Source organism: Gopherus evgoodei, chromosome 5 (genome assembly GCF_007399415.2).
Source record: "Gopherus evgoodei ecotype Sinaloan lineage chromosome 5, rGopEvg1_v1.p, whole genome shotgun sequence".
Taxonomy (NCBI): Eukaryota; Metazoa; Chordata; order Testudines; family Testudinidae; genus Gopherus; species Gopherus evgoodei.
The window spans coordinates 54425718-54449464 of NC_044326.1; the positions used below are offsets into that span (position 1 = coordinate 54425718).

A 23747-nucleotide genomic window follows, 5' to 3' on the forward strand; every position below is an offset into this window, starting at 1 on the left:
TCTTCAGAAGGCTCATGATGTACTGAGCATTGTTGTTATAGTAATATTCCAGTAATCATTGTTATCACAGAATATCAGGGTTGGAAGGGACCTCAGGAGTCACATAGTCCAACCCCTGTTTAAGCAGGCCCAATCCCCAGCCAGATTTTTGTCTAAAATCCCTAAATGGCCCCCCTCAAGGATTGAGTTCACAACCCTGGGTTTAGCAGGCCCCTGCTCAAACCACTAAGATACCCCCCCCACTTAATATTTTAGGTTGTAATTTTATGTATATAGTTATGGAGGCTGAAAATGTGTCCTCATAGCTGAAAGCAAGCCCAGGCAAAAACTCTGCAGCAGCAGAGGGGCAGTTCACACTTCATCAGGGCATGTATGGGACAACCCAGCCCAGCCTCACAGGAACAAAGGACACTGGCCTAAGCAACAACAAAAGGATCTGTTTGGACTCTGGAGTGAGTCACCCCCATTCCTTTGGTCAGTTTGGGACTGCAATGAGGTAATGTTCAGCTGACTCTGAAGGGGGAGGGCGGCAAATCCAAGAGAGAAGAATGAACATGGGGGGGGGGGAAGGGAGAGATTTGCCATGCCCTTCCTCTCTCTTCTACCTCCATTTACAGACACCAACATCAAGCGACTGAAGCACTGATCAAAAGGGAGAGCAACTAAGTTTCTAAGGGCATTGAAAGTGTTAAGAGCAGCTTAAAATGTATTGTGCTTTTATTTCATTTGACCAAATCCGACTTGTTATGCTTGGACTTAATTACTTAAAAAAAAAATCTACCTTTATTAACTACTAAGGTGTTTATTCTACCTGAAGCAGTGCATTTGATTTGAAGAGTGACACTCCCCCTGGAATAACAAGCCTGGTACATATTAACTCCTTCGTTAAATTGATGAACTCATACAAGCTTGCAGCATCCAGCGATTATACCTGGACACTGCAACGCAGAGGTTCCTAGGGTTGCATCTGAGACTGGACATATTGGCTAGTGTCATTTGGTTGCACAATCCAAGGAGCAGCTTACATGCCAGGGGTTGTGCATGAACAGTCCAGGAGTGGGGGTTATTATAGCAGAGCAGGGTAAGGCTGGCTCCCAGAGTCAAGGACTGGGGAGACCTAGCAGATCACTGGTCCAGACAACACCCGGGGAACGTGACAACAGTATATGGGGAAAAAGGAGAACAAGTGTTAAGGCATCAGAGAATCTGTCCTGAATAAAATCAGAACCAGGCTAAATGTACAAACGGTGTTTAAACAGTTAGAGTTAAAAGTAACAATGCTAGTGAAAACATCTAGGGTACATGCACAAGTTCTATATAATTTTGTTTGCCAAAAAGCATAAATTTTTCCAAATTGCAGACCGGTTAAAACACTCTTAGCAACATCTGTGATTAAATATGGCTCTAGATATAGTTCTTAGCCTAGAGTGGAAAGGCCTCACAGTAAAGGTATAGGATATAGGGACCAAGTTATTTCTATGGGAAGGACTCAAAAGTATCTGCTTTTTGGGGATAGGGGAAAGGAGGGAGAAAACAAAACAAAAACACCTCAATGAAGATCTCAGAGTTTTCCCTAAATCATCCCTGACTACAGCAGGAAGGGCCAGGCTGGCATGGAATGGTACCAATCATTCCTCACACTTCCATTTGTGGGCGGGCACTGTTTGGTTCTGTAAGAGGGGCTTGCTGCCCTCTTCTAGGTGAGACAGAAGATTGACATGCAGCAAGCCCTTCACTACACATGCGGACCTGAGCTTGCTGAGGAACAACGTAAAGGCCCACTCTTGCTCTCATTAAAATCCCAAGAGTCTACTGAAGTTTAAGGTAAGAAGCAGGCCCTGGACCTAACTCATATGCTCATTAGGCAAAGCACTTAGCTTAAATCTGTTACTTACCAACAGCAAGCTTAAAGTGAAACCCTTATTTAAAAGCTTTGCTGAATTGGGGCTTTAGTTCTGAGGTTATGTAAAAGCAGCAAAGAATCCTGTGGCACCTTACAGACTAACAGACGTTTTGGAGCATGAGCTTTCGTGGGTGAATACCCACTTCGTCAGATGCATGTGGTTATGCATCTGAGGTTATGTATCACACACAACTAATAATACTTGAGTCAAAAAACTCTAGGTTTAATCACCATCTCTCAGTGACATATTTACCAGGGGAAAGGGGAATAGAAAAGGGGGGAGACTTTTAAGAGAGAAAAATTCAAGTTCAGAAAAAAAAAATACAGTATTCACAAGCAACCTTAACACCAAAAACATTAAAAATGTCTAAATTAAGTTTCTGACATACATATGAAAAATCTAAGGTACAGTAAACATTTGAAAAAAGTGTGTAAGTTCATAAAGAGTTTTGTGAAAGGTGCTCATTTTAGTCAATTACTACCTGGTCGTTGAGAAGTATATATTTTGTTATCTGTAACATTAATTAAAAAATACATTAGTTATGAAGTGGCAAAATGCATTGTAAGTGTTCTGATTGTAACCCACTGATTTCATGATAAAAACCATTACATTCAGTAACCCATACAGTACTAATAGTTGGAAATGCAACTTAGTTTATTTCTCATGAAAACTCATTCCTCCATTCTTTTGCAGTTTTTACAGTACTCTATTGACATAACATATCATGCCGCTTACAAGCGAAGCAAAATGTTATTTTACTTTAGATTCTACCTGGAAGGCCCATGTATAAAAACACATTAGCTTAGACCACAGAATTTAAGGATTTATATTGAAATAAAATAATGAAATGACAGAGAAAGTTAGCAACTTTGCAATGCAGGTCTAATCATACTTTCTAGGTTTGTAAATATCACAACTAGTTTTCCCTGTTATATCCCAATGACATCTACTAAAAGCATTATGTTGGGCTTCAATATCCTTGATACCATGAGATATCAAATGAGAGGTATAGTATTTCCCTGAGTCTTCTGTTTTTAAAGTTACATGCTATAAAGATAGTGTTCACTGAAGATGGACACATTAGATGTAGATACATAGCTTGAATATAAAGGCCTATTAACAACAAAAGCAAAAAACAAACAAAAAACCCCAGACACTAAGCACATCTCCTGTTCTTTACAACATAATATTCCACAAAGTACTAGATAACAAATCATTGGAAAGCCATTTAACTCTTCAGAATTTGGCATTTTCTTCAAAAAAAAGCAAACTTCACATTTTCTTTTGCACTAAGACTGTTTGATCATTAGAAATTATTCTGTATGATTCATGAACTGTATCCTAAATTGGTTTTTAAATAATTTACCAATCTTGTGAATAAGCCTTAAAAAAAAACAAATAACTTCCTTGACAAGGTTAAAAAAAAACAACAAACAGTTTAGCCAGGACAGCTAAGTAATCCAAAAGACTGGGTGGTTTTCGCATTACATCCATGAGAAAAAAACCCAAATAATAAAAAGGCACGATTGTCCATGATTTTTATTTTATTTATCCAGGTACTTACATTATATGGTTTTCATCATCATAAACTTTATAGAAAGTCTGCAGAGACATTTTTGGAACAGCAATTAGACATCACTAGCTTTAAGTGGCTTGCTAAATATGAGAAGATGCTATGCACTGTTAAGTACAACATACTTCTCAATTCAAAAAAAAAAACTACATTCAGCAATGTACCTGGGCATTAAAGTCACCAGTCGAGCTCTACTGGGTATTCCCCAGTAAGACATGCTGTACAGTGGCCAATCTTTCTAACACGAGACTTATTGGTTTAAGGCTGTTTTGATTTTCTTGCCTTGCTTTGATACTTTCTTGTACAGACGATACCAACCCTTCCACAGAAAGATAAACCACACTGTCCGCTCCTAGGGAAAAAAAATAAGACAATGAATCATTAAAAGCTACATTAGTATTAAACAAAATAAAAAGGATCTTGAACATGTAAGTCATGTTAGATGGGTTCTCTCCCTGTAGGTCACCTCCCACACAAGGGAAAGACCATAAAACAGGATGTTAGGGGATCACAATCACCTTTTCCTTTCCATATTACTAAACTGGAGTGGGGTCCCTTGTTGGCTAGATAAGAGGTGGCAGTTCTGGTATGAAAAAGACCAAAAATCATAATGTTACTCATTTTGTCAAAATGGAAACTAAATCCAAGCTGTCCATTAAGACTCTGAGCTCATTGCTATTTCAGGGAGGCAGTGTGCTTTTATTCCAGGTTCTCCTGGGAAGCAACCACACACGTAGCTGTTTCACGCTGTCTTTGTCCCATAAGCAGAGCATCCATGACTTTTGTTCTTTTTGCTGTACATGGCTATTGGGCCTTTGAGATAATGCAGTAAGTGGTTCACGTGAATGCTCTAGCAGCAGGAGAGTGTTTCACCCTCATTTTATCATTTTTGTTAATTACATTGTGAATGGATATTAAAATATAATGCTTTATTTGTGCCATCACAATTAATGCCATGGGGGGGAGGCTTATTAAAAGACTGACTTCATTGCTCCTTCTGTCTAATCTTAAAAACACTAAAAAAAACAACAACACAACTATGTTTAAAAAGGCTTTTAATTACAGCTGTGTTTTTAAACTGGAAAGTTTTTAAAGTCATTGCTACAGCACAATATTATATATGATAATAGACACACCCATTCACAAGCCATTACTGAGCACTATTGCTACATCATGATAATGCACATCTATTATTTGCAATGGCACAAATAATAATTTAGGCATTTGTTCTCTTTTTTGTTCTGTAGCAGATATTGCTCACTGTAAAGATTCTAAAATACATTGCGTTTATTTTGTTTAAACCTTATGTAGTTTTTAAATGAGATGCCTTCAGATCAAGAAAAATATTTACACAAATTCTACAATTTGAGTTTCAAGCAAAACCAGCCAACATTTATAACTTTAGTACGAATATTATATTATGCTTAAAATTTTCATCATTACTTTGTCTTCAGCTTATCTTCCTGAAATTTTGCATGCCACAGCTCAATCCAGGTAAACTTTTTCTGGGAAGTTTGGCAAGAATCAAAACAACTAGAACTTTGAAGATATAGTATTTTGAAAGTGTATATGGAGCAACAAAAGAATCCTGTAGCACCTTATAGACTAACAGACGTATTGGAGCATAAGCTTTCGTGAGTGAATACCCACTTCATCAGACACATGCCACTCTGACCAAGTGTGTATTCACCCACGAAACCTTATGCTCCAATACATCTGTTAGTCTAGATCTGTAAAAAGCAATAAAGAGTCCTGTGGCATCTTATATAGACTAACACGGCTACCCCTCTGATACTTTTTAAAAGTTATTTGAGTGTTCTATATATAGTAAAGGAAGAACTATAAACTGCATCAGACAAAACATACAGCTGGTATCCATGTGATCTGGTGTGAGCAGTTCAATGAAAAAATTCAGTAGCTCTGTTTTTTGGGGAGGAGGGGGGGAAGAGAAGAAGAGTGGAGTGTGTCCGTTTTTCCCGCACTGAAAATTTGTGATCATGTCTATTCCTTATGACTAAAAATATTAAATGGGGGGAGGGAAGGGAGGAAAGAAATTATAGCATTTACCTATGTATTTTGCAAGGTCATGAAATTCAGGTTTGTTGGCAATGAGTTCTTCTTTTGTTGGAATATTTATTCCCATGTAACAAGGAAATTTTATGGGAGGTGAAGCCACACGGATGTGCACCTGAAAGAAAATGCATGTTCCATATTACATTGCTAGTAAAACTTGCATCTTGATAAAAGTAATTGATAATAACATTAACTAATAGCAGACATGAAAGCCCAACCCCCTGTAAAGTGATCAGCAAAGGCAAAGTCCTGCAACTGCTTAGAACCCCACTGACTTGGGGCTCTGCATGCATATAAGGATTCACTGTATGCATTACATTTGAGGAGCAGGGCCTTCGGTCTCTCCAGACTCCAAAATATCAATAGAGGTAAAGAGTTTTAAGTACCACCATTATTAAAAGCCTTCAGAACAGTTTCTTAATCTTCAAATAAAACTATTTTGTCTTTGCAACTTTAAAATCTATTTTTAATAGAAAAGAATTTTAAAAGTGTGAGTAATCCAATTTAAATTAAACAGAGATATTCATGGTAATAAAAATAAGCACACATGTAAATGTTCCCAGGCTTTGTGCCTAGGTTGTGTCTACTCATTTACAGCTTTGGTTAGACAAAGCACATTTGCTTCTGTGACACAGACTAGCACATTGATTTATATATGAAATAGAAAGAGACAAATAAAACCAGAAGCAATATTTTGCTTGAGATTTAGGACAAATGTCTATTTACCTAAGAAGTAGGATTAAAAACAATACCACAGTAGAGATATAAGTAGTACAAAGATAAAACTATCAGTGTGGAGGCTATATCTAAAAATCAGTTTCCTATTCATTCTTGATTTGTCAGTTACATCTTAGGCCATGTCTACACTACCACTTTTGTCAGTATAACTTATTTTCGCTCAGGGGTGCGGAACAAAACAAAAACAAAACCCTACTCCTGAGCAACACAATTACACCGACAGAAGCATTGATGTGAACAGTGCTATGTTGGCAGGAGAGCTTTTCCCATTGACATAAAAAACCACTACTCGTGCAGGTGGTTTTATTATGTCGACAGGAGAGCTCTCGCCTATAGAATGCCCAAACAAGTGATCTTACAGCTGCACAGCTCCACCAGTACAGCTATGCCACAGTAAGCTCACTAGTGTAGAGGCACACTTAGCTTAAAATAGAGCAGTACCCTCTTTTACTCCCCCTGCATTTAAGTTTTTCTGATGCAGATTTTCCTAAGATCAAGGAATCACACAAGAAACTTTTCACCCAATTACCTTTGATACATATTGTCGTGCATTTGTCTTCTTTGTTTGTACTGGCTCTCTTTCTACCACACCTTGTAAGTGCACTAAGGGAAATATTCTGAGGTGCACCTGAAACATTCCAACTTGTGTCTCCATCAAGTTTCCCTTTACATCTGCATTACAACTGCTGAAAGTAACTTACCTCCTTAGCACCAGATTCCCTGAGCAGCTTTATTATGGGAGAGATGGTATTGCCCCGCACAATGGAATCATCGATTAGCACAATTCTTTTGCCTTTAAAGTTGTCAGATAGGACTCCAAATTTTTTTGCCACTCCTAGCTGTCTTAACCGCATGTTTGGTTGAATAAAAGTTCTTCCTACATATCGATTTTTACAAAGCACTTCAACATATGGCAGCCCACACTACAAGCAAGAGACAATTATACACACAGTTAAATAAAATAAAGATTAGGAATAGTAAAGATTTTGAAGATGACCTGCAGATTAGGGTTAATCAAAGGCCTTTAGCTTGACCAATGTAGTGGCAACAGGGCACTGGTGCAACATACCACAGTATGAAACCCAGTTCACAGAAGACCCACATACACTATCTGATGGGAGGAAAACACCAAAACTATCTTTATAGTAAAGGAGAGTCTAGAGTACTTCACAGAAAGTTAGAAACACTGGCAGGGCGGGGAAGAAGTCAATATTAAAAATAATCCATCCATAATACCTTTTGTGCGTAACCTAGTGCTGCTGGTGTTGCAGATTCTGGTACCGTGCTAACCAAGTCTGCTTCCACCGGTGCTTCAACAGCAAGTTGCTGACCGCATCTTCTCCTGACTGAATACACCATTTGACCTATGGACATTGAGGGGATTAGAATTATTTTCTTTTATGTAATTATGATTTAGCTTTCAGTTTGCACAGTACAGGAAATTCTATAGTAATTTTTAGGTATAGTTATTTGATAGGAAAATAGGAAGCCTCTGTACAGTAATGAGAAATATTCACCACAAGTCATCTTACACCTTTCATCACTTCCCATAATATCCATGTTGCTTTCCGGCCACCATGAGGACCAAATCTTTCTTGCCTTATTCAGGTGATTAGTCCCACTGACATCAGCAGAACTATTCACTTCAGCAAGACAAGCAGGATTTGAACATGAATTTTTATTCTTCCACATACTGTTTTTGTTCTTGGATCAAATGGTTCTGCTAAGTAGCTTTACATTAACACAGAATAGAATAGAGGCTTGTCCTATGAGAGCTTTATCAAGGTAGTGATCATAGGACAAAGATGATAGCTCCATGTACACTGATAATATACAGAACTAAAAATTTAATTAGAAAGAAGCATCCACAGGAATGGTTGCATCTTGTAAGGAAAGATGGTAAGATAAGCCACATTGCAAATGCTATAATAAGTCCTAAATATTTTTTAATGTAGTCTAAAATGATAAAATAGTATATTATCTATTCATAGATTTTAAGGCCAGAAGGGACCACTAGATTATCTAGTTAGACCTCCCAAATAACACAGGCAACAGAGTTTCATCCAGTCACCCTGGTACTGAGTCCAATAACTTGTTTGACTATAGCGAATCTTCCAGAAAGGCATCCAGTGCTATTTCAAAGACATCAAGAGATGTACAATCCACTACTTTCCTTAGTAGTTTGTTCCACTGCTTAATCACTCTCGCTTTTAAAAAACTGCACCTTATTTCTACATTGAATTTGTTTGGCTTTAACTTCCAGCCATTGGATCTTGTTATGCCTTTCTCTACTAGATTACAATGACCTTTAGTTCCTGGTTTCTCCCCAGAAAGGTACTTGTAACACAGTAACTAAGGCCATGTCTACATCTAAAATTTTGCAGCGCTGGTTGTTACAGCTGTATTAGTACAGCTGTATAGGGCCAGCGCTGCAGAGTGGCCACACTTACAGCAACCAGCGCTGCAAGTGGTGTTAGATGTGGCCACACTGCAGCGCTGTTGGGCGGCTTCAAGGGGGGTTCCGGGAACGCGAGAGCAAACCGGGAAAGGAGACCAGCTTCGCCGCGGTTTGCTCTCACGTTCCCCGAACCACCCTGCAAACCGCAGGGAAGGAGACCTGCTTGCTCGGGGTTCCGGGAACGCGAGAGCAAACCGGGAAAGGAGACCAGCTTCGCCGCGGTTTGCTCTCGCGTTCCCGGAGCCACCCAGCAAACCGCAGGGAAGGAGACCTGCTTGCTCGGGGTTCCGGGAACGAGAGAGCAAACCGGGAAAGGAGACCAGCTTTGCCGCGGTTTGCTCTCGCGTTCCCGGAGCCACCCAGCAAACCGCAGGGAAGGAGACCTGCTTGCTCGGGGTTCCGGGAACGAGAGAGCAAACCGGGAAAGGAGACCAGCTTGATTACCAGAGGCTTCCTCCTTCCACGGAGGTCAAGAAAAGCGCTGGTAAGTGTCTACATTGGATTACCAGCGCTGGATCACCAGCGCTGGATCCTCTACACCCGAGACAAAATGGGAGTATGGCCAGCGCTGCAAACAGGGAGTTGCAGTGCTGGTGATGCCCTGCAGATGTGTACACCTTCAAAGTTGCAGCGCTGTAACTCCCTCACCAGCGCTGCAACTTTCTGATGTAGACAAGCCCTAAGTGTGAACACGTCTCGATCTTCATTTGAGAAGTTAAACAGATTTCACTCACTGCAGGACCTTTATTTTCAGTCACGGAATCATTTTTCTGGCTCTTCTCTGTACCCTCTCCAATTCATCAACATCCTTTTTAAAATGTTCTCACCAGATCTGGATGCAGTATTCTAGTACTGGACTCATCAATAATGTACACAGAGAAAAAAATCTCTTCCTTCCTCCTTCCTACTCACTACTCCTGTTTATACATCCAAGGAGCGCATTAACCCCTTTTTGACACAGCCTCACAGTGTGAGCTCCAGGTTAAGTTTTTTGTGCACCGTGACCCCTCAATTGTTTTCAGAGTCACTACTTTCCAGGATACAGTCCCCCATTTCAATAACACCTGCATTCCTTGTTTACTGTAGTTTATCTTCAACAATCTGGGGGCTTGTCTGGGATCCACAGATGACTCCCCTGAACCGAAGGACCACGGACAGTCTCCTCCCAAACCCTGGGCCCGCCTAAGAGGTAAGAGACCTTTTGAAATCTCTATTGGGGTTTGGTGGAAGACTGGCTCGTAGGCTCCGGCTTGGGGTAAGTCACAAGCTGGATTTGAACTTTTATCCGCCAGACAGGCCTGACGCCCTTTTCTTTGGGTTCGGTTATCCGGATACCGGTCCGGATTTTGTTGGCCCCGTTTGGCCATTGGGATCTTGGTAGGTCCAGATACCAGTCTGGGACCTGGTTGTTCCCTGGGGAACGTCACTGGAGGTGACGAGGTAGCCGGCAGCCCACGGACCGCGCTTTCGGTCCAGAGAATCATGATCCACGAAAATTGATCAGGGATTCCTTCCAACCAGGTTGGTCGGGACCTGGGCAGGTTTCTTGCCCTGGCGTCTGTGCCAGGAACGTGCCTGTTTGAGTGTGAAGGCCGTGCGGCCGGTGTGAGTGACAGCTGTAGGAAGATGCCCTGAGCCTCCTGTGAAGTGAAAGCTCGTGACCGGGAGTGCCTCGAAAGCAAGCCCCACAGCTAAGCTTGGAGAGACTATGGAACCCTGACTGGCAGGCCTTTGTAAGGGGCTGACCAGTTGGGGTGCGTGCACGCTTCCCCATTCCTTTGCCTTTTCCCATTCCATATCCCCATGACCCTGTGACCGCTCTTCGAGTACTGTCATTTAAAGGACCACGGGGTCCCTTTCTTTGCCCCTCCCCCCCGGAGCCCCAGGAAACCGCACCGCCGACTGGACAGCTGCAGAGGCACCATTGGCTTGAAGGCTAGTGCTCCGGACTGAAGAAAAAGTGTGCGGGGACCACTGGCTCTCATATAGGCCAGCCCCCCACCACCACTTTCCCTGTAGGTCTCCCGCCGTGGTGCAGGTCCACGGAAACCTACTCCCTTTCCCCTGCCAAGGGCAGGTTTGAAGGGCCATCAGAGTTAGAACCGTGGCAATCCAAGTAAGCATTCCCTGTGTGAGAGGCTTGAGTGAAAGCGAGCTGCGGTAAGAATGGAGGCTGAAGGGTCAAAAGACATCCCAGTCCCACCCAAGGGCACGCCTGCTGCTTATATGTATGTAAATTATAGCCCGTCGACGTGTAAATATTTACAGATATGGAATTGGTATACCAGAGATGATCCGAAACTGCAGTTTCCCCTGGAGGGAAGTTTCGACCTTGACAGGATCGTGCACCTGCAAGGTGCGCTTCTTGCCAACACCGTGCCCCAGGGACAGTTCAATGTGTATTTTAATCGGTATAAAGATACAGAAACATGGTACCACACAATGAAGAGAAATATATCCTTTCCAATTCCTGTGTTATGAAGGTTATTTTGTGTCTGTCATAGGTTGGGGCTGGAACCCCACCCCGAGGTAGGAGCCACTATGGACCCTGGGAAAGTGAGTGGCCCTAAAAATAAGGTTGGCCAGGGCTCCCATCAGCAATAGGCAGACAGTGAAGAAGCCGTAAAACTAGCTGCCAGTAATTGGAGCTAAAAGCCTGTAGGTGTGAATGCTGGAATGATTGTAAGTTACACCCTGAATAATGGTGACAGGGACGAAAGGGTACACGGTAAATGTGATGTATTTTGTACGTTTTGTCCACTGTGATAGCCCATCTGTTAAGTGTTTTATATTTAGCCCTTTGAGGATGCCTGTCAGCTGGGTTGTAATTGTCTGCCAGATATCCACAATGGGGGCAAGAGGGAATCTAAGCAAATTTCCATGCCAGAGAAGGGCACTCCCACCACATACATATACTTAAATTATGGTCTTGGGAACTGGAAAGAGAGCTGCTGCCCAGCTCCCACAGCCCCCAGGGTAAAGAATATCACGTGCCCTAAGTATTAAAAGCCCTTATATGTATCCCTCAAACAGTGTTTCCCCATACTAAGGAATGTTCCCCTTGCGCCAAATCCCAGGCATTGGTGCTTCGGGTCAGGAGACCTTGGTGTCTGTGCATGCATCCTGATCTCCCACAGTACTGTATAATTTAAATTGGAAAAGTGAATGTTCCTACCGCCCTGACCGCTCCACCAGCGGTAGGGGTGGGCAACATTCTTGTGCCCCACTCCACCTTTTCACCTCTGACTGTTTCTGTTGGTCCTTATGTGCTTTCCTCCTCAGTTCTTGTTTACTTGATGATCTTTTGGGAAAAGATTTGCTGCGTAAATTAAATTGTACAAATCTGTTGTACCTCAAATGGTGGGTATCTGGATATGCCTGATCCTGCTCGCAGTGAGGTCCTGGCAGTTCTTCAGAACGACACTCTAAGGGAGAAGACCGACCCCAGCCCTTCCTTGTTGCAACAGGAACTGCTGGTTAAGGTCTCTCCCTCCCTGTGGGCATTGTGAGCCAATCATGCCAACCAGGTTGAAAGTTGCCTGAACCAAGCAGGACCACTTCCCAAAAGTGTAGTGAAACCCTCTATCAAACTACACTGAGGAAGGAATTTTACTGTGCTGTTCATACTGTTGTTCTCCCTATCTTTCCCGTTGTTTGTAGCCCTGCTACTATCCTTCCTTACAATGCACCGGTGCTAAGGGGTTGTTATTGCCTCAAGGGAAAATTATATTCAGTCCGGACATAAAGAAAACAATTATTAGACAAGATGCATCTAGATGTAATGTATGTATGTAAAGAGGTGTGCATAAATAGATAAGAGGGGGTTTAGTCAAAAAGCCCACCCTCCCGGTTAAATTGGTAGTGAAATAATGCCTGTGCCCATGGGAAAAATAATACAGCAAGAAAAAAGGATCGGGCCTAAACAAACAGCAACCATGGTTTAAGGAAGTTAGAAAAAAAAAGTTAAAAGTTAACTCTGTAATTACTGGAGAAAATTAAGCAGTAAAACTAAGTACAAATGTTAAAAGAAGGTGTTATGAAAAGAAAAATCTTGAGTTTTCTGAGAATGTTTGTGAATAATCAGCAAAAGGTTATTTAAAGTAAAATCATTTGACTATGGAAAAGTTAATCAAATTTGCTAAAGAACACTCCTGGTGTGTACAATTTATGTTTTGTAATAAATTGGTGTTGTTTTGGGTTGTAAAACCAAAAAAATATTTTTGCCAGAACAAAACTAAACAAGACAATCCAAAGTTGTGGCTGCTTAATGTTTCCTTTATGTCCAGACTGAATATAATTTTCCCTTGAGGCAATAACAACCCCTTAGCACCGGTGCATTGTAAGGAGGATAGTAGCAGGGCTACAGACAACGGGAAAGATAGGGAGAACAACAGTATGAACAGCACAGTAAAATTCCTTCCTCAGTGTAGTTTGATAGAGGGTTTCACTACACTTTTGGGAAGTGGTCCTGCTGGGTTCAGGCAAAGTTGTGGCTGCAACAGAGCAGTCAAGACCAGGAGAATGGTAAAAGATTTAAATCTGATTTGGTAACAAATAGCAGATAAAAGCTGTAGTAAGTACCCCACACTAAGCCTTAAGGTGGCTCTGTGTAATCAACGGTCATGTTGCCAAAGGGAAGCCAAAATGGAGTGTGTTTTCCATTTCAGATCAACATGTATTCAAAGGCAAAAGTTAAAAAGGTAGAGGCCATTAAAACGTAACCTGGCTATAAAACAGATACAGGAAAATATGGGGAGTAATTTAAAGTAATTCCTCAGTTTTGCCTACAATCAGCAAAAATATTTGTAAAAATGATTTTATTCAAATGTTTAAATGTTGTAATTGCAAGACTTGATCTTAGACAAGGTCACAGACCCCATCCCTTGGACATCAGAGGCTAATGAGGCTTTCATTCAGGTTAAGCATGTTCTGGCCCGAGCATTAGCACTGGGCCTCCCTGATTATAAAAAACCCTTTACTCTCTATTGTCATGAAAAGGAGGGGATGGCCCTAGGGATCCTCACGCAAACCCATGGAAACAAGCAGAGACCCGTTGCATATTTTAGTTCCTCTTTGGACCCAGTAGATGATGGCTTCCCTCCCTGTCTTAGGTCTGAGGCTGCTGCGGCGGCCCTTGTAGAATCTTCCACTACCCTTGTGCTGGGCAGCCCCTTGATTATTGCGGTTCCCCATGCTGTTATTGCTCTCCTCACTAAGGGGAAAACTCAACATCTCTCTAACTCCAGGCTCACTAAATACGAGATGCTTCTTTTGAATGCATCTAATGTTACCTTAACTAGGTGTCCTATGCTTAACCTGGCCTTTCAGTTGCCCGCGGGGGGGATGCTAAACCCCATGACTGTCTAACAGTAACTGCTGGCCTCTCTTCTCCCAGGCTTGATTTGCAGGACACTCCTCTTCAGATTTCTGAGTTATTTTATGTGAATGGCTTATGTCTTAGGAACCCCGCAGGCCAGCTTGTAGCTGGCTATGTAGTTTGTGCCCCCCACAGCCCGGTGGAAGCCTACTGTTTTCCAAAGGCCAGCTCTGCCCAGGTGGCAGAACTGGTCGCCCTTACCAGGGCCTGCTCCATAGCTGAGGGCAAGTCTGTTACCATCTATATGGATTCCAGATATGCCTTCGGCGTGGTGCATGATTATGGGCAGCTCTGGAAATATAGAGGATTTCTTACCTCTGGAGGAGCACCCATTAGTCATGACCCTTATGTTAATGCCCTTTTATCTGCCCTTTAGCTTTAGTCTGCAACTGTTGTTGTTAAATGTTCTCTCCATCAAAAGCCCTGTAATAATGTTATGCGCGAAAATGTTCTGGCAGACGCTGCTGCCAGGCAAGCGGCCCTTTCTGGGTCTCCAGCTTCCTCTGAAATTTTTTGTCTTTGTATGCTGCAACCTCTTTCTCCAGCTGCATCCCCTCATGACCTGGTGCTTTTGCAAAAGTCAGCATCTGAGGAGGAGGACGACGGTTGGAGACGAAATGAGTGTTCTCTACACCCTGAGGATGCCTTGTGGTACACTCCAGATGGTCGCCTGGTTGTGCCCCGGGCTTTGCTCCCCTACCTTGCTCGCGTGGCCCATGGTTTGGCCCGCGTGAGCAAAGGAGGAATAATTGCATCAGTGGTATGGCATTGGTATGCCCCAAAATTTTTGATCATGGCTCAACAATATTGTAATTCTTGCCCTATTTGTCTGGCACACAACAGTGGAAAGCCAGTCCGGACTAGACCGGCAGCTCACCCTACTCCATGGGGACTCTTTGTAAATATTCAGATTGACTTTATAAACATGCCAAAATACTGCTCTTATGAGTATGTGTTAGTTATAATTTTGTCCAGTAAAATTAGGATCACATTCACTGTTGCTACTCACAGGTATGCCAAAGTTTTACAACAGTTTTGGCATTTTCCTTTTTACAAGGAAATACATTATTAAAACTAAGTCATGTGCAGCTTCACAGATCCAGTGTGGCCAAATGCCCTTAGAAGGCCACTTCCAATTAAAAAACCGCACTCAGCCCTCATAAAATTTCTACCAGGGCACCCAATGTAACTACCGACAGTGCCTTGCTGGCTTTGGCTCAGATGGACATTCATTTAATAAATGGCACAATGTGTAATTATTGCCAGGCACTAATGAAATGTGTTAAGTCTTTTTATATACAGTAGCTCTGCCGCTCACTGAAACCAGAAGACTGGGTCTACATGGAGGTCCACCAGCGAGGAACTGCCCTGGTCCCATGCTGAAAGACCCTTATCAAATCCTGTTAATTACCAACACCGCTGTGAAGTGCCAAGAATTGACTACCTGCCCATGTTTCTCACTGTAATGGCTCTCCGACAGATAATCGGTCTATCTTTCCTTCTGGCATTGTTGCTCCTTCTGGACGGCAGGAGTGAAAGACAAGGTAAAAGAACTCATAACTTCTCCTTTGTCTGCTGACAGACCCACTGTGCCTTGTTAAAAAAAAACAATCTCTCCACCTGAGAACATAATAACGCCTCCAAGCAAGCAAGGTGATTGTGCTAGTAACCTCTCCCTTGCGGCCCCACTGCTGGACAGCTAAGTAAATTAAGACTACGAAATCTCGAAGAATAGCTTGCGGAAGCTAGACCAAAACTACCTGAAAATGAAACTTTTAATGTTCCTTAACCTCTCCTCCTTAATGAACTTGGGGTGGGGATGGGAAAGTAATATTTAGAAAAATATTAGCCAATCAGTAGCCTCACTAGTAAACAACCAAATATATACCCACAGGACTTGCCTGGCCAGAGGAATATTTTTCTGTTTTGAGGCTATTCCAGTAACCAACAACATAGCCTGTACCCTGTTATAGTATTCCCCCGCCCATATGACAAATCTAGAGGCCTCTAAAAAAAGTTATCCAAGTGTATAACCAACAGTTATGGTATGGTTCTTCTAGGAAAAGAAACCCTGGAGGGTTCAGATGGACCATAGTTAATGCCAGGCTGGGAACTATCAAATTTACCTTGCCCTTATCCCACTTCCAGATCACTGCTACCTGCCCAAATTGCTCCCGAGGGACTGCCCTTGGGTTAGTACAGCAGCAGACTTGGGGTGCATCCTCCCGCCAAAGGAGGGTCTTAGCTGGCTCCTTGTAGGACGGGAAAAATAGTGCCGCCTCTGTTTGGAATATTCACAAAAATCAACAGCGTGATAAAAAAATTGGGCCAATTGGAATAGGCCATAAGGCTTATTTCCAGGGCACAGGTAAGTGGTGTCCAGGCTGGTGTGGGCAAATTGCGTGTTGTCTCCACTCTTCGTGCCTTTACCCAAGATTTACTAAAAATAATCTTAAGCATCACTGAGGCTGGAAAAGTATTGCGGTGGGATTGGGCCTGTTCAGAGATACGGGTTTACCTGAATGACCAGCTAATGGCCATTTGGAGTGATCTTGAGCACCAGGCCTGGCCCACTGCCCTTACAAATGCCTCATGCATACCATCTGATTTGGCCCTGGAGGCACACTTAAAGATTTTCTGGATGGAAATGCTGATGCTCACAGTGCTCCTTCCAGGCCTATGGGCCAGTGAAAGAAGTGGGGGCTCCCACATACCAAATCCTCCCAGATCCTTGGGAAGGTTGTATATGGGACTGGGTCACTCACCAGGATGTATGGAAAGTGAGGCCGCCCGATGGCCCTAACCATTTCTTGATTGGCACCCCAGAAATAACACCTAATATTTGGATAGGATTAGAAAATCAATGGACCTTCTGGCCGTTAGAACCCCCACAGCTTCAGTGTATTCGAAAACTTAAGCCAAAAGAAATTGTCACTATTAATGATCATATATTTGTTGGGAGGGTACTGGACAGATAACAACCATTGATGCACAGCCACTTATCCAGGCTAATAATGGCTGTGTCTATGTCAACAATGCTATTTTGTGGGATGTACACTTTCATCTGCACACGACCTCAGGAAATCATGTCATCTACTGGCCCGCCGATAAGAATGTGCAGGTAAGCCTCCGATTTCAGGTGCCATTTAATTAGACCACTCTGGTCCCTGATCGATTCCACAATTTACTCTCCCTCCTACCGGAGGTCCAACAAATCTCTGAGCTGCAAAAGCAAATCCACCAGCTCCAAAACACGTAACAGAGTAAAAAAATACCTTTCAGACAGCCTATAAAGTTTCAACTCTTTGCACTAAGTATAATGCCTTGTGTTTTATAACCAAAACCTTCCAGCAGCCCCAACCCCCACCACATTATCACCTGTGGAGTTACAACAGTTTCTATATTAATCAGTATATGCTTCTGCTGCTGTTGTTGCAGACGATGTTTCCCCCCTTGTTGTTCCCCTCACCAGTCACCTACTCCAAAGGTAACCTCCGACCAAGTAGCCCTAGTCCCTCTTAGGGAATTGGCCTGCCAAACGCCAGATATACCCACATATGAGGAAACGGCCTCAATCCATGAACAACAAGCAACCAGTAAAAATTAAAGATTTAATAAACATCCAAGTTTAAAAATGTGATGTCATAAAAGGCATCAAAAGGAGGGAATGATAGGGAACATTCCCCCCCCCCCCATCTCGTTAGATAAGCTTTGCAATTGTTTTTTCAGGCCCCTATATGCAGGCCTCAGGCTTTAACTAAACCAATGCTAAATAAGAACAAATTTGTTTATCAGCATATTGAGCACGGGGGCATGAAGAAACTGGGGTGTGAAGAAACTGGGGTGTGAAGAAACTGGGGTGTGAAGAAACTGACAAAAGAGGAACTGGGAGGAGGACAAGGGGTCCCTTGGGTGCCAGCTCAGCTTTAGGCAAGTATAGTGTGGCAATATTGCTTACTTAAGGTAACCGCAGGGAGGGGTTACAGAATGACCAGCGCAATCACTGCCAAAACACATGAAACACGTTGAAATAGCTTGCTGATCTGCAATATTTTATGCCAGATACGGTAAATATTAATCTTAATTTGCAGTGTTAGCAATATAACCCAAATATGGGTATGTTTATGTGTGACGTTTTGCGGTTTTAACCTTTATAAGCTTGGTAAAAATTGTATGGGACAGAGCAGCCTGCCTCTTGTGTGGGGTCTATGCTGTCTCTCCCTGCATATATGCTAGTATGAAATAAAGGTGCCTCAGGCTGTCTAATCTAAAATCAACTGTGTGGTCGATTTTCCACAACGATACCTTCAAAAATGCTGTCGGGCCTTGCAAAATAAACATATTCAAAGATACAAAATGCTGATGGATCTCCTTCAGGTCTTGGCACAACATCCAGAGTTTGGACATCATATCTGGATATCTTCACAATCTCCCCGGGGAGGACTTCACGATAATACCTTGAAGAGATATTTGCAATATTCAGAAATTTCTATACACCTGCATGTTAGTTTTAGCATATAAACAAAACCATGTTCTGCTAAACCAGTCAACTTTTTGATATTCAGCAATCGCAAAATATTAGATTATTATTTTAAAGCTGACACTTTGGCGCCTAGCACTGGACTTTAACTGCACTAATCTTGCATTAGTGCTGGCACACTGGCAGCCTGCTTTAGTACCCAAAAATGGTAAATTTCCAGTCTTAGCACTAAATGATTAAGGACATCCTCCCATCACATCAAACAGTCTAGAAGACACTTAAATGATTTATGTATATTAGTCTCAGTTACAAATGTAAGATAGAGTCAAGTCCTGGCCATCAAGAGATGAATAAAGTGGCTCTTAATTTAGTCTTGACTATGAATTTAGTCACTTTTCTATGAAAGCTGAGTAACACAAATCATCCCATAAATTCAAATGGCCTGGAATGCGGAATGTAGTCATAAGAGCTGTCACAACAGTTACTAACTAGGGTCATGTCAGTATCAAAATAGAAGGTAGAAGGCAGCTGCAACTGAATAAGGGCAAGATTATTGGAATATAGGTCTGCTGTCCATATACTTAGATTGTATCTTTTCATAATTAGAACAAAAATTGAAGCTGGAAACTTAATAAAAATATAAGCTGTGAGACTGCATTAGGAAACATATTCCTAGTTCTTCTATAAGTTGATCTTCTAACTACTGTTGTCTAAGTATACTGCTTCAATTGACACTCCTAGAGGAATTCTGCGCCACTGCGCATGTACTAGAATTCATGTATGGCACAGGATTTTTTTTCTCTTTTTCCCCGCAAAAAAAATAGCTTTCTGCCTGAGAACTGCTGCAGTTCCAACTTTCACCCATCAGAGGTCGCTGTGGCGCCAGACCAGCCAGCAGACAGCTGCTTTCATCCTGCCTGCAGAGCTGTTAGGACTGACAGAGCGGGGCACGTGGGGCTGCTGGAGGAGGTGGGGTGGGGGAGAACGGGACTGGGATTCAGAAGGGCAAGTGGGGGGGACTGGTATGTGGGCTCAGGAGCTAGTGGGGGTGACAGCTTTGAGCCAGGGTCTGAATGGGAGAGGTGCTGCAGGGCCACATGGGGATGGGAGCAGATGTGCCTGACTGAATGAGAAAGGCTTGAGGACTCCATGGGGGAGGCTCCCTAACAATCCCTCCCTCCCCCCCAAAAATCACATTCCATACTTCTCCCATCCACACCCAACAACCTTCCAGAATCACTCTTCCTCAGCTCCTTCATTACCCCTGGAATCCCCCAAGCCTATGCACTGCTTCTAAGGGATGCAGGAAATAAGTTTCTGTATTGTAGTTTAAACAAATTGCTCAAAGTTCTGTATTAATATGCTAGTAAGGAATCTATTTGTTAAAAAAACAACCACATTACCTGAATCTCTTTTTTTTTTGGTCTGTATTGTTACAGACATACTTGCTGACAGGTATTTTGAAATAAAATTACAAAAATTAATTGAAACTAGCATGATTATATTGTGTTATTTTGACAACTAAAATAAATATGAAGAATTTTAAAATATTGTGCGCAGAACTCCCCAGGAGTAAATTGACTTTAGTTATCCAATTAATTGCATCCTAACCCTAGAGGTTAAATGGCAAAAAGAACCAGGAGTTCATTTCCAAAATACTTAGATTTTCAATTTTAATAAACATGAGTCAAGATATGCATATCTGAGTAATGTTGAAAAATATTCACTGCACATATCACACACCAGCAAGTCTTAAAACAAAGATTAAGTGACTGATGAATGCTGGAGATGTAATTTAGAAAGGGATGTATATTCATTAGCCAGATACTAGAATTAGTGGGCTAGCTGATAACACTGAGAAAGCCTGGGATTTATATATAGTGCAAAAAGGCCCCCGTTGGTGATCATTCTTAGCAGAGGTATCTCAGTCTCAGAAGGTGGGTCCAGAGCAAAGCAACTTTTGTTAAGGAAAACAAAGATGGTACCATCAGTTAATTATTGGTACACAGATATGACAGAAGTCACCACAGAGGAGCATATGTTGTATGTTGTTTCTATAACATTTCACAAATGTAATAGATTGCTGAAGTTCTGGAAACCAATAACGTGTATCTGTTTTAGCTCTGAATTTATTTTTACTTCATGCAGTTTTCGCCTTGTTTTTCTACTTTAAGGGGACACAATTTTACTTATCAACATAACACTCAATTAGTGGCAGATTTGTTAAATGTCAGATTTGCAAGTTAACTGTACATTCCTCATTATAGGAATAAATGTGATTTTGACGACTTCACTGCAGTTTATTTTCACTGAAAATTAAATGTTTTTGCATAGAGAACATTTCTCCTGTTTCTTTTTTTTAACTATATACAGAGCTTGTCTTCACTACAGTTAACTCCAGTATTGTCCCAACTTGAATTCTGCCTGCACATAAAAACCGATAATTTGAGTGTGGTGGAGCTTTCAACTGAAGTGGCTAGCCTATCAGTAGGTATAGGTTGTAGTTTGAGTCAACACAACCCATCAGCTGCTAATGCAACCACTCTGTAGTTGGAATATTATTTTACATTGTGGCTGCATTCACTTTGCTAAGCTAACTGAAAAGGCGTTAATTCTATAGTGAAGAGATACCCATACAGTCTTCTTTGCAGATGACTTCTGAATATACTATTGCCATATTTATTTAAGTCCATAAACTGACAGATGGAATCTTTTACACTGTATGTATCTCTATTCACTGTTTAAAGTGTTTACAGAGCATCTTGTATGTGAAGGAACTTACTGTGCACCAATAGATAAAAAGCTACAGGATTCAGAGGAGACCACCCATCCTTCTGTTTCACTGTTTTTCTTCCCTGTAATAAAGTTTTTAATTATAGCTACATTATCTTCACAGTCCTTGGAACAATCATCACTAAACGTGTTAAATCTCTGTAGCAGTACTGGCCTGTTACACTTTGTAATCATGTACTTGGGCAAGTCAAATAGTCACCATTTCTGAATAGAAAGTTTGGAATCAAAAGTTGCTGTAACATTTCATGAAAAACTATTCTTTGGAAACATTATCTAAAACTTGTCCTTGAGAGATCAGAAGAGCCAGTTCCACACAGTGGACAATTCAGAGAAATAAATTCCTTATCTCCGCATGACTTCCCTCACCCCCCCCCCCCCCCCCCCGCTAATTCCATCTCAATAGATTTTGAGGCCCTGGTGTATACACATGCTTTTTGTTTAGATAAGAAATTCCTTACTCTCCATATATCAAGTGGCTGCTCCAATGCCACTGAAATCAATAAAAGGGTGCCCTTGGACTTTAATGGGCATTCACTGGGCCCAAAGTGAGAATTCTCAAAGATAGGCAAATGAAAGGGAACAAATGGGCAGATCAATAACATAACAGGATACAAACACTAATATATTTGGACATTGTGAATATTTTCTAAGAGAGTCTCTTTAGAAAATTCTCTCACACACTCTCCCATGCCATATCGATTTATTTGGACAAAGAATGGATTTGCACTTTTTTCCTGCAGTTAAAAATGTCAAGTTCCCCCCTCTTACAGCACAGTAAGTCTTAAGGCTTTTCCTTGAAAATCACTGGTATCACTCAGGGCACTGAGATGGGAAGGCATGTATAATTTTCCTTTGGGATTATCTTCCACGAATGACTAGATTTTATCCCAACTCAGAACATTTTGGTTACAAGAACATGAAGAGCCTTTATTCAAATTCCCATATTTGGGTTTTTACCCATAATATGTGGGCAAGGGGGTTTCCCAGCTCCTCCAGAAGAATTCCCCCCCCCCCAAAATCTTTTTTTCCTTCAATAAAACAAATAAGCGCCAGTAGCCCAATGCTTATAAGTGACCCTACAACAAGAGAAGAAATAGGCCCTGTATCCAGCCATCCTCACTTTTCTCCCACGGCAGAGGGGAGAAATCTCTCTCCAATTATCTCTGCTGCAACTGGGCTGCCTCTCTCTGCTGCTGCCATGGGGGAAGAGGGATTAACTATTGTCAAGAAAGAAGAGGTGCTTCCGATTTCCTTTAAAATGTGTTCCTACCATCGAACGGGGGGGACGGATAGCTCAGTGGTTTGAGCATTGGCCTGCTAAACCCAGGGTTGTTCAATCCTTGAGGGGGCCACTTAGGGATCTGGGGCAAAAATCCTGCTAGTGAAGTGGTCCTGCTAGTGAAGGCAGGGGGCTGGACTCAATGTGACCTTTCAAGGTCCCTTCCAGTTCTAGGAGATAGTTAAAATATAATAATTGGAGATATACCTGTATTTTGTGTTTTATAATCAACCAATATTGGGATATTACTGCATCCGATGTTCAGAGAGAGCGCAACATTTTAAAGAAAAGTCTTTCAACTGTATGAACAGTTTTCCCCATTAAATGCATGATTTCCCCATTAAATGCAAATCTATTATTTATACAGCTTTGAAAATGTAAACATACTTATGGCTGGTTACCCAGTCTTCACATAGGATTTACCTTTTCCACTCATACTGCCTACTGAAATGAGACGACCAATGCAAAGTGGACGATTCCCATAGGGATCACGTACTGCATAGATTATGTCTTTATGCATCATTAGTAGTGAATATGAAGTAGGGGTTTCATTCATTAAATTTTTGATTCTGAAATGATATTAAATAAAAACACAATGGTATGTTATAGATGGCTGTATTCTGTTACTTACTACTGCTGGATTTATACTCAGATAATATTCTTATTTTTAATTCCAGCCCCTTACCCCTTACCTTGCCACCCAGTCTGGGGTATCATCATTCTCTAGTGGAGGTGTGAATGCCAGCAGCTGGGTGATCAACTCACTGTCAGAACTGGTCGATAGTCCCACACCATGTCTCATCAGCTTTAAGAGACAAAATATAGTGTTATCAGTCTATGAAACCACTGCACCATTTTTAGTTTAGCAAGAGTTATGTGCCCTGAAAAGTTGTTTTAATGTAACAGTCACTAAGAACCCAAAGCACGTGGTAAATACTTTTGACCAAGGAGCTGGTGCACAACATTGGCTCATATACAATGACACTCTGAACTGCATCCCTCACCTGTCTTTTCACAGCTTTGCATTACCAGTGACCAAAGCATAAAGCGAAGCTGACATTCCCTAATATCC

At 41.8% G+C, this 23747-nt stretch overlaps 1 protein-coding gene across 2 annotated transcripts in view; it reads right to left on the reverse strand.

Annotated features, from left to right (window-relative positions):
• Nucleotides 1-2540: 2540 nt before the first annotated feature.
• PPAT (phosphoribosyl pyrophosphate amidotransferase) overlaps nucleotides 2541-23747 on the reverse strand; it is a 72009-nt gene continuing 50802 nt past the window's right edge. The window contains exons 4-11 of one of the 2 annotated variants that reach the window (XM_030563067.1): nucleotides 23368-23480; nucleotides 23099-23244; nucleotides 21386-21458; nucleotides 18429-18580; nucleotides 7525-7652; nucleotides 6990-7211; nucleotides 5545-5665; nucleotides 2541-3829 (exon numbers count right to left, since the gene is read on the reverse strand). In XM_030563067.1, coding sequence (XP_030418927.1) covers nucleotides 3669-3829; nucleotides 5545-5665; nucleotides 6990-7211; nucleotides 7525-7652; nucleotides 18429-18580; nucleotides 21386-21458; nucleotides 23099-23244; nucleotides 23368-23480 — 1116 coding nt within the window. In that variant the 3' untranslated portion in view covers nucleotides 2541-3668. The remainder of the gene's footprint in view (nucleotides 3830-5544; nucleotides 5666-6989; nucleotides 7212-7524; nucleotides 7653-18428; nucleotides 18581-21385; nucleotides 21459-23098; nucleotides 23245-23367; nucleotides 23481-23747) is intronic. The other variant, XM_030563068.1, reaches the window with a different exon arrangement.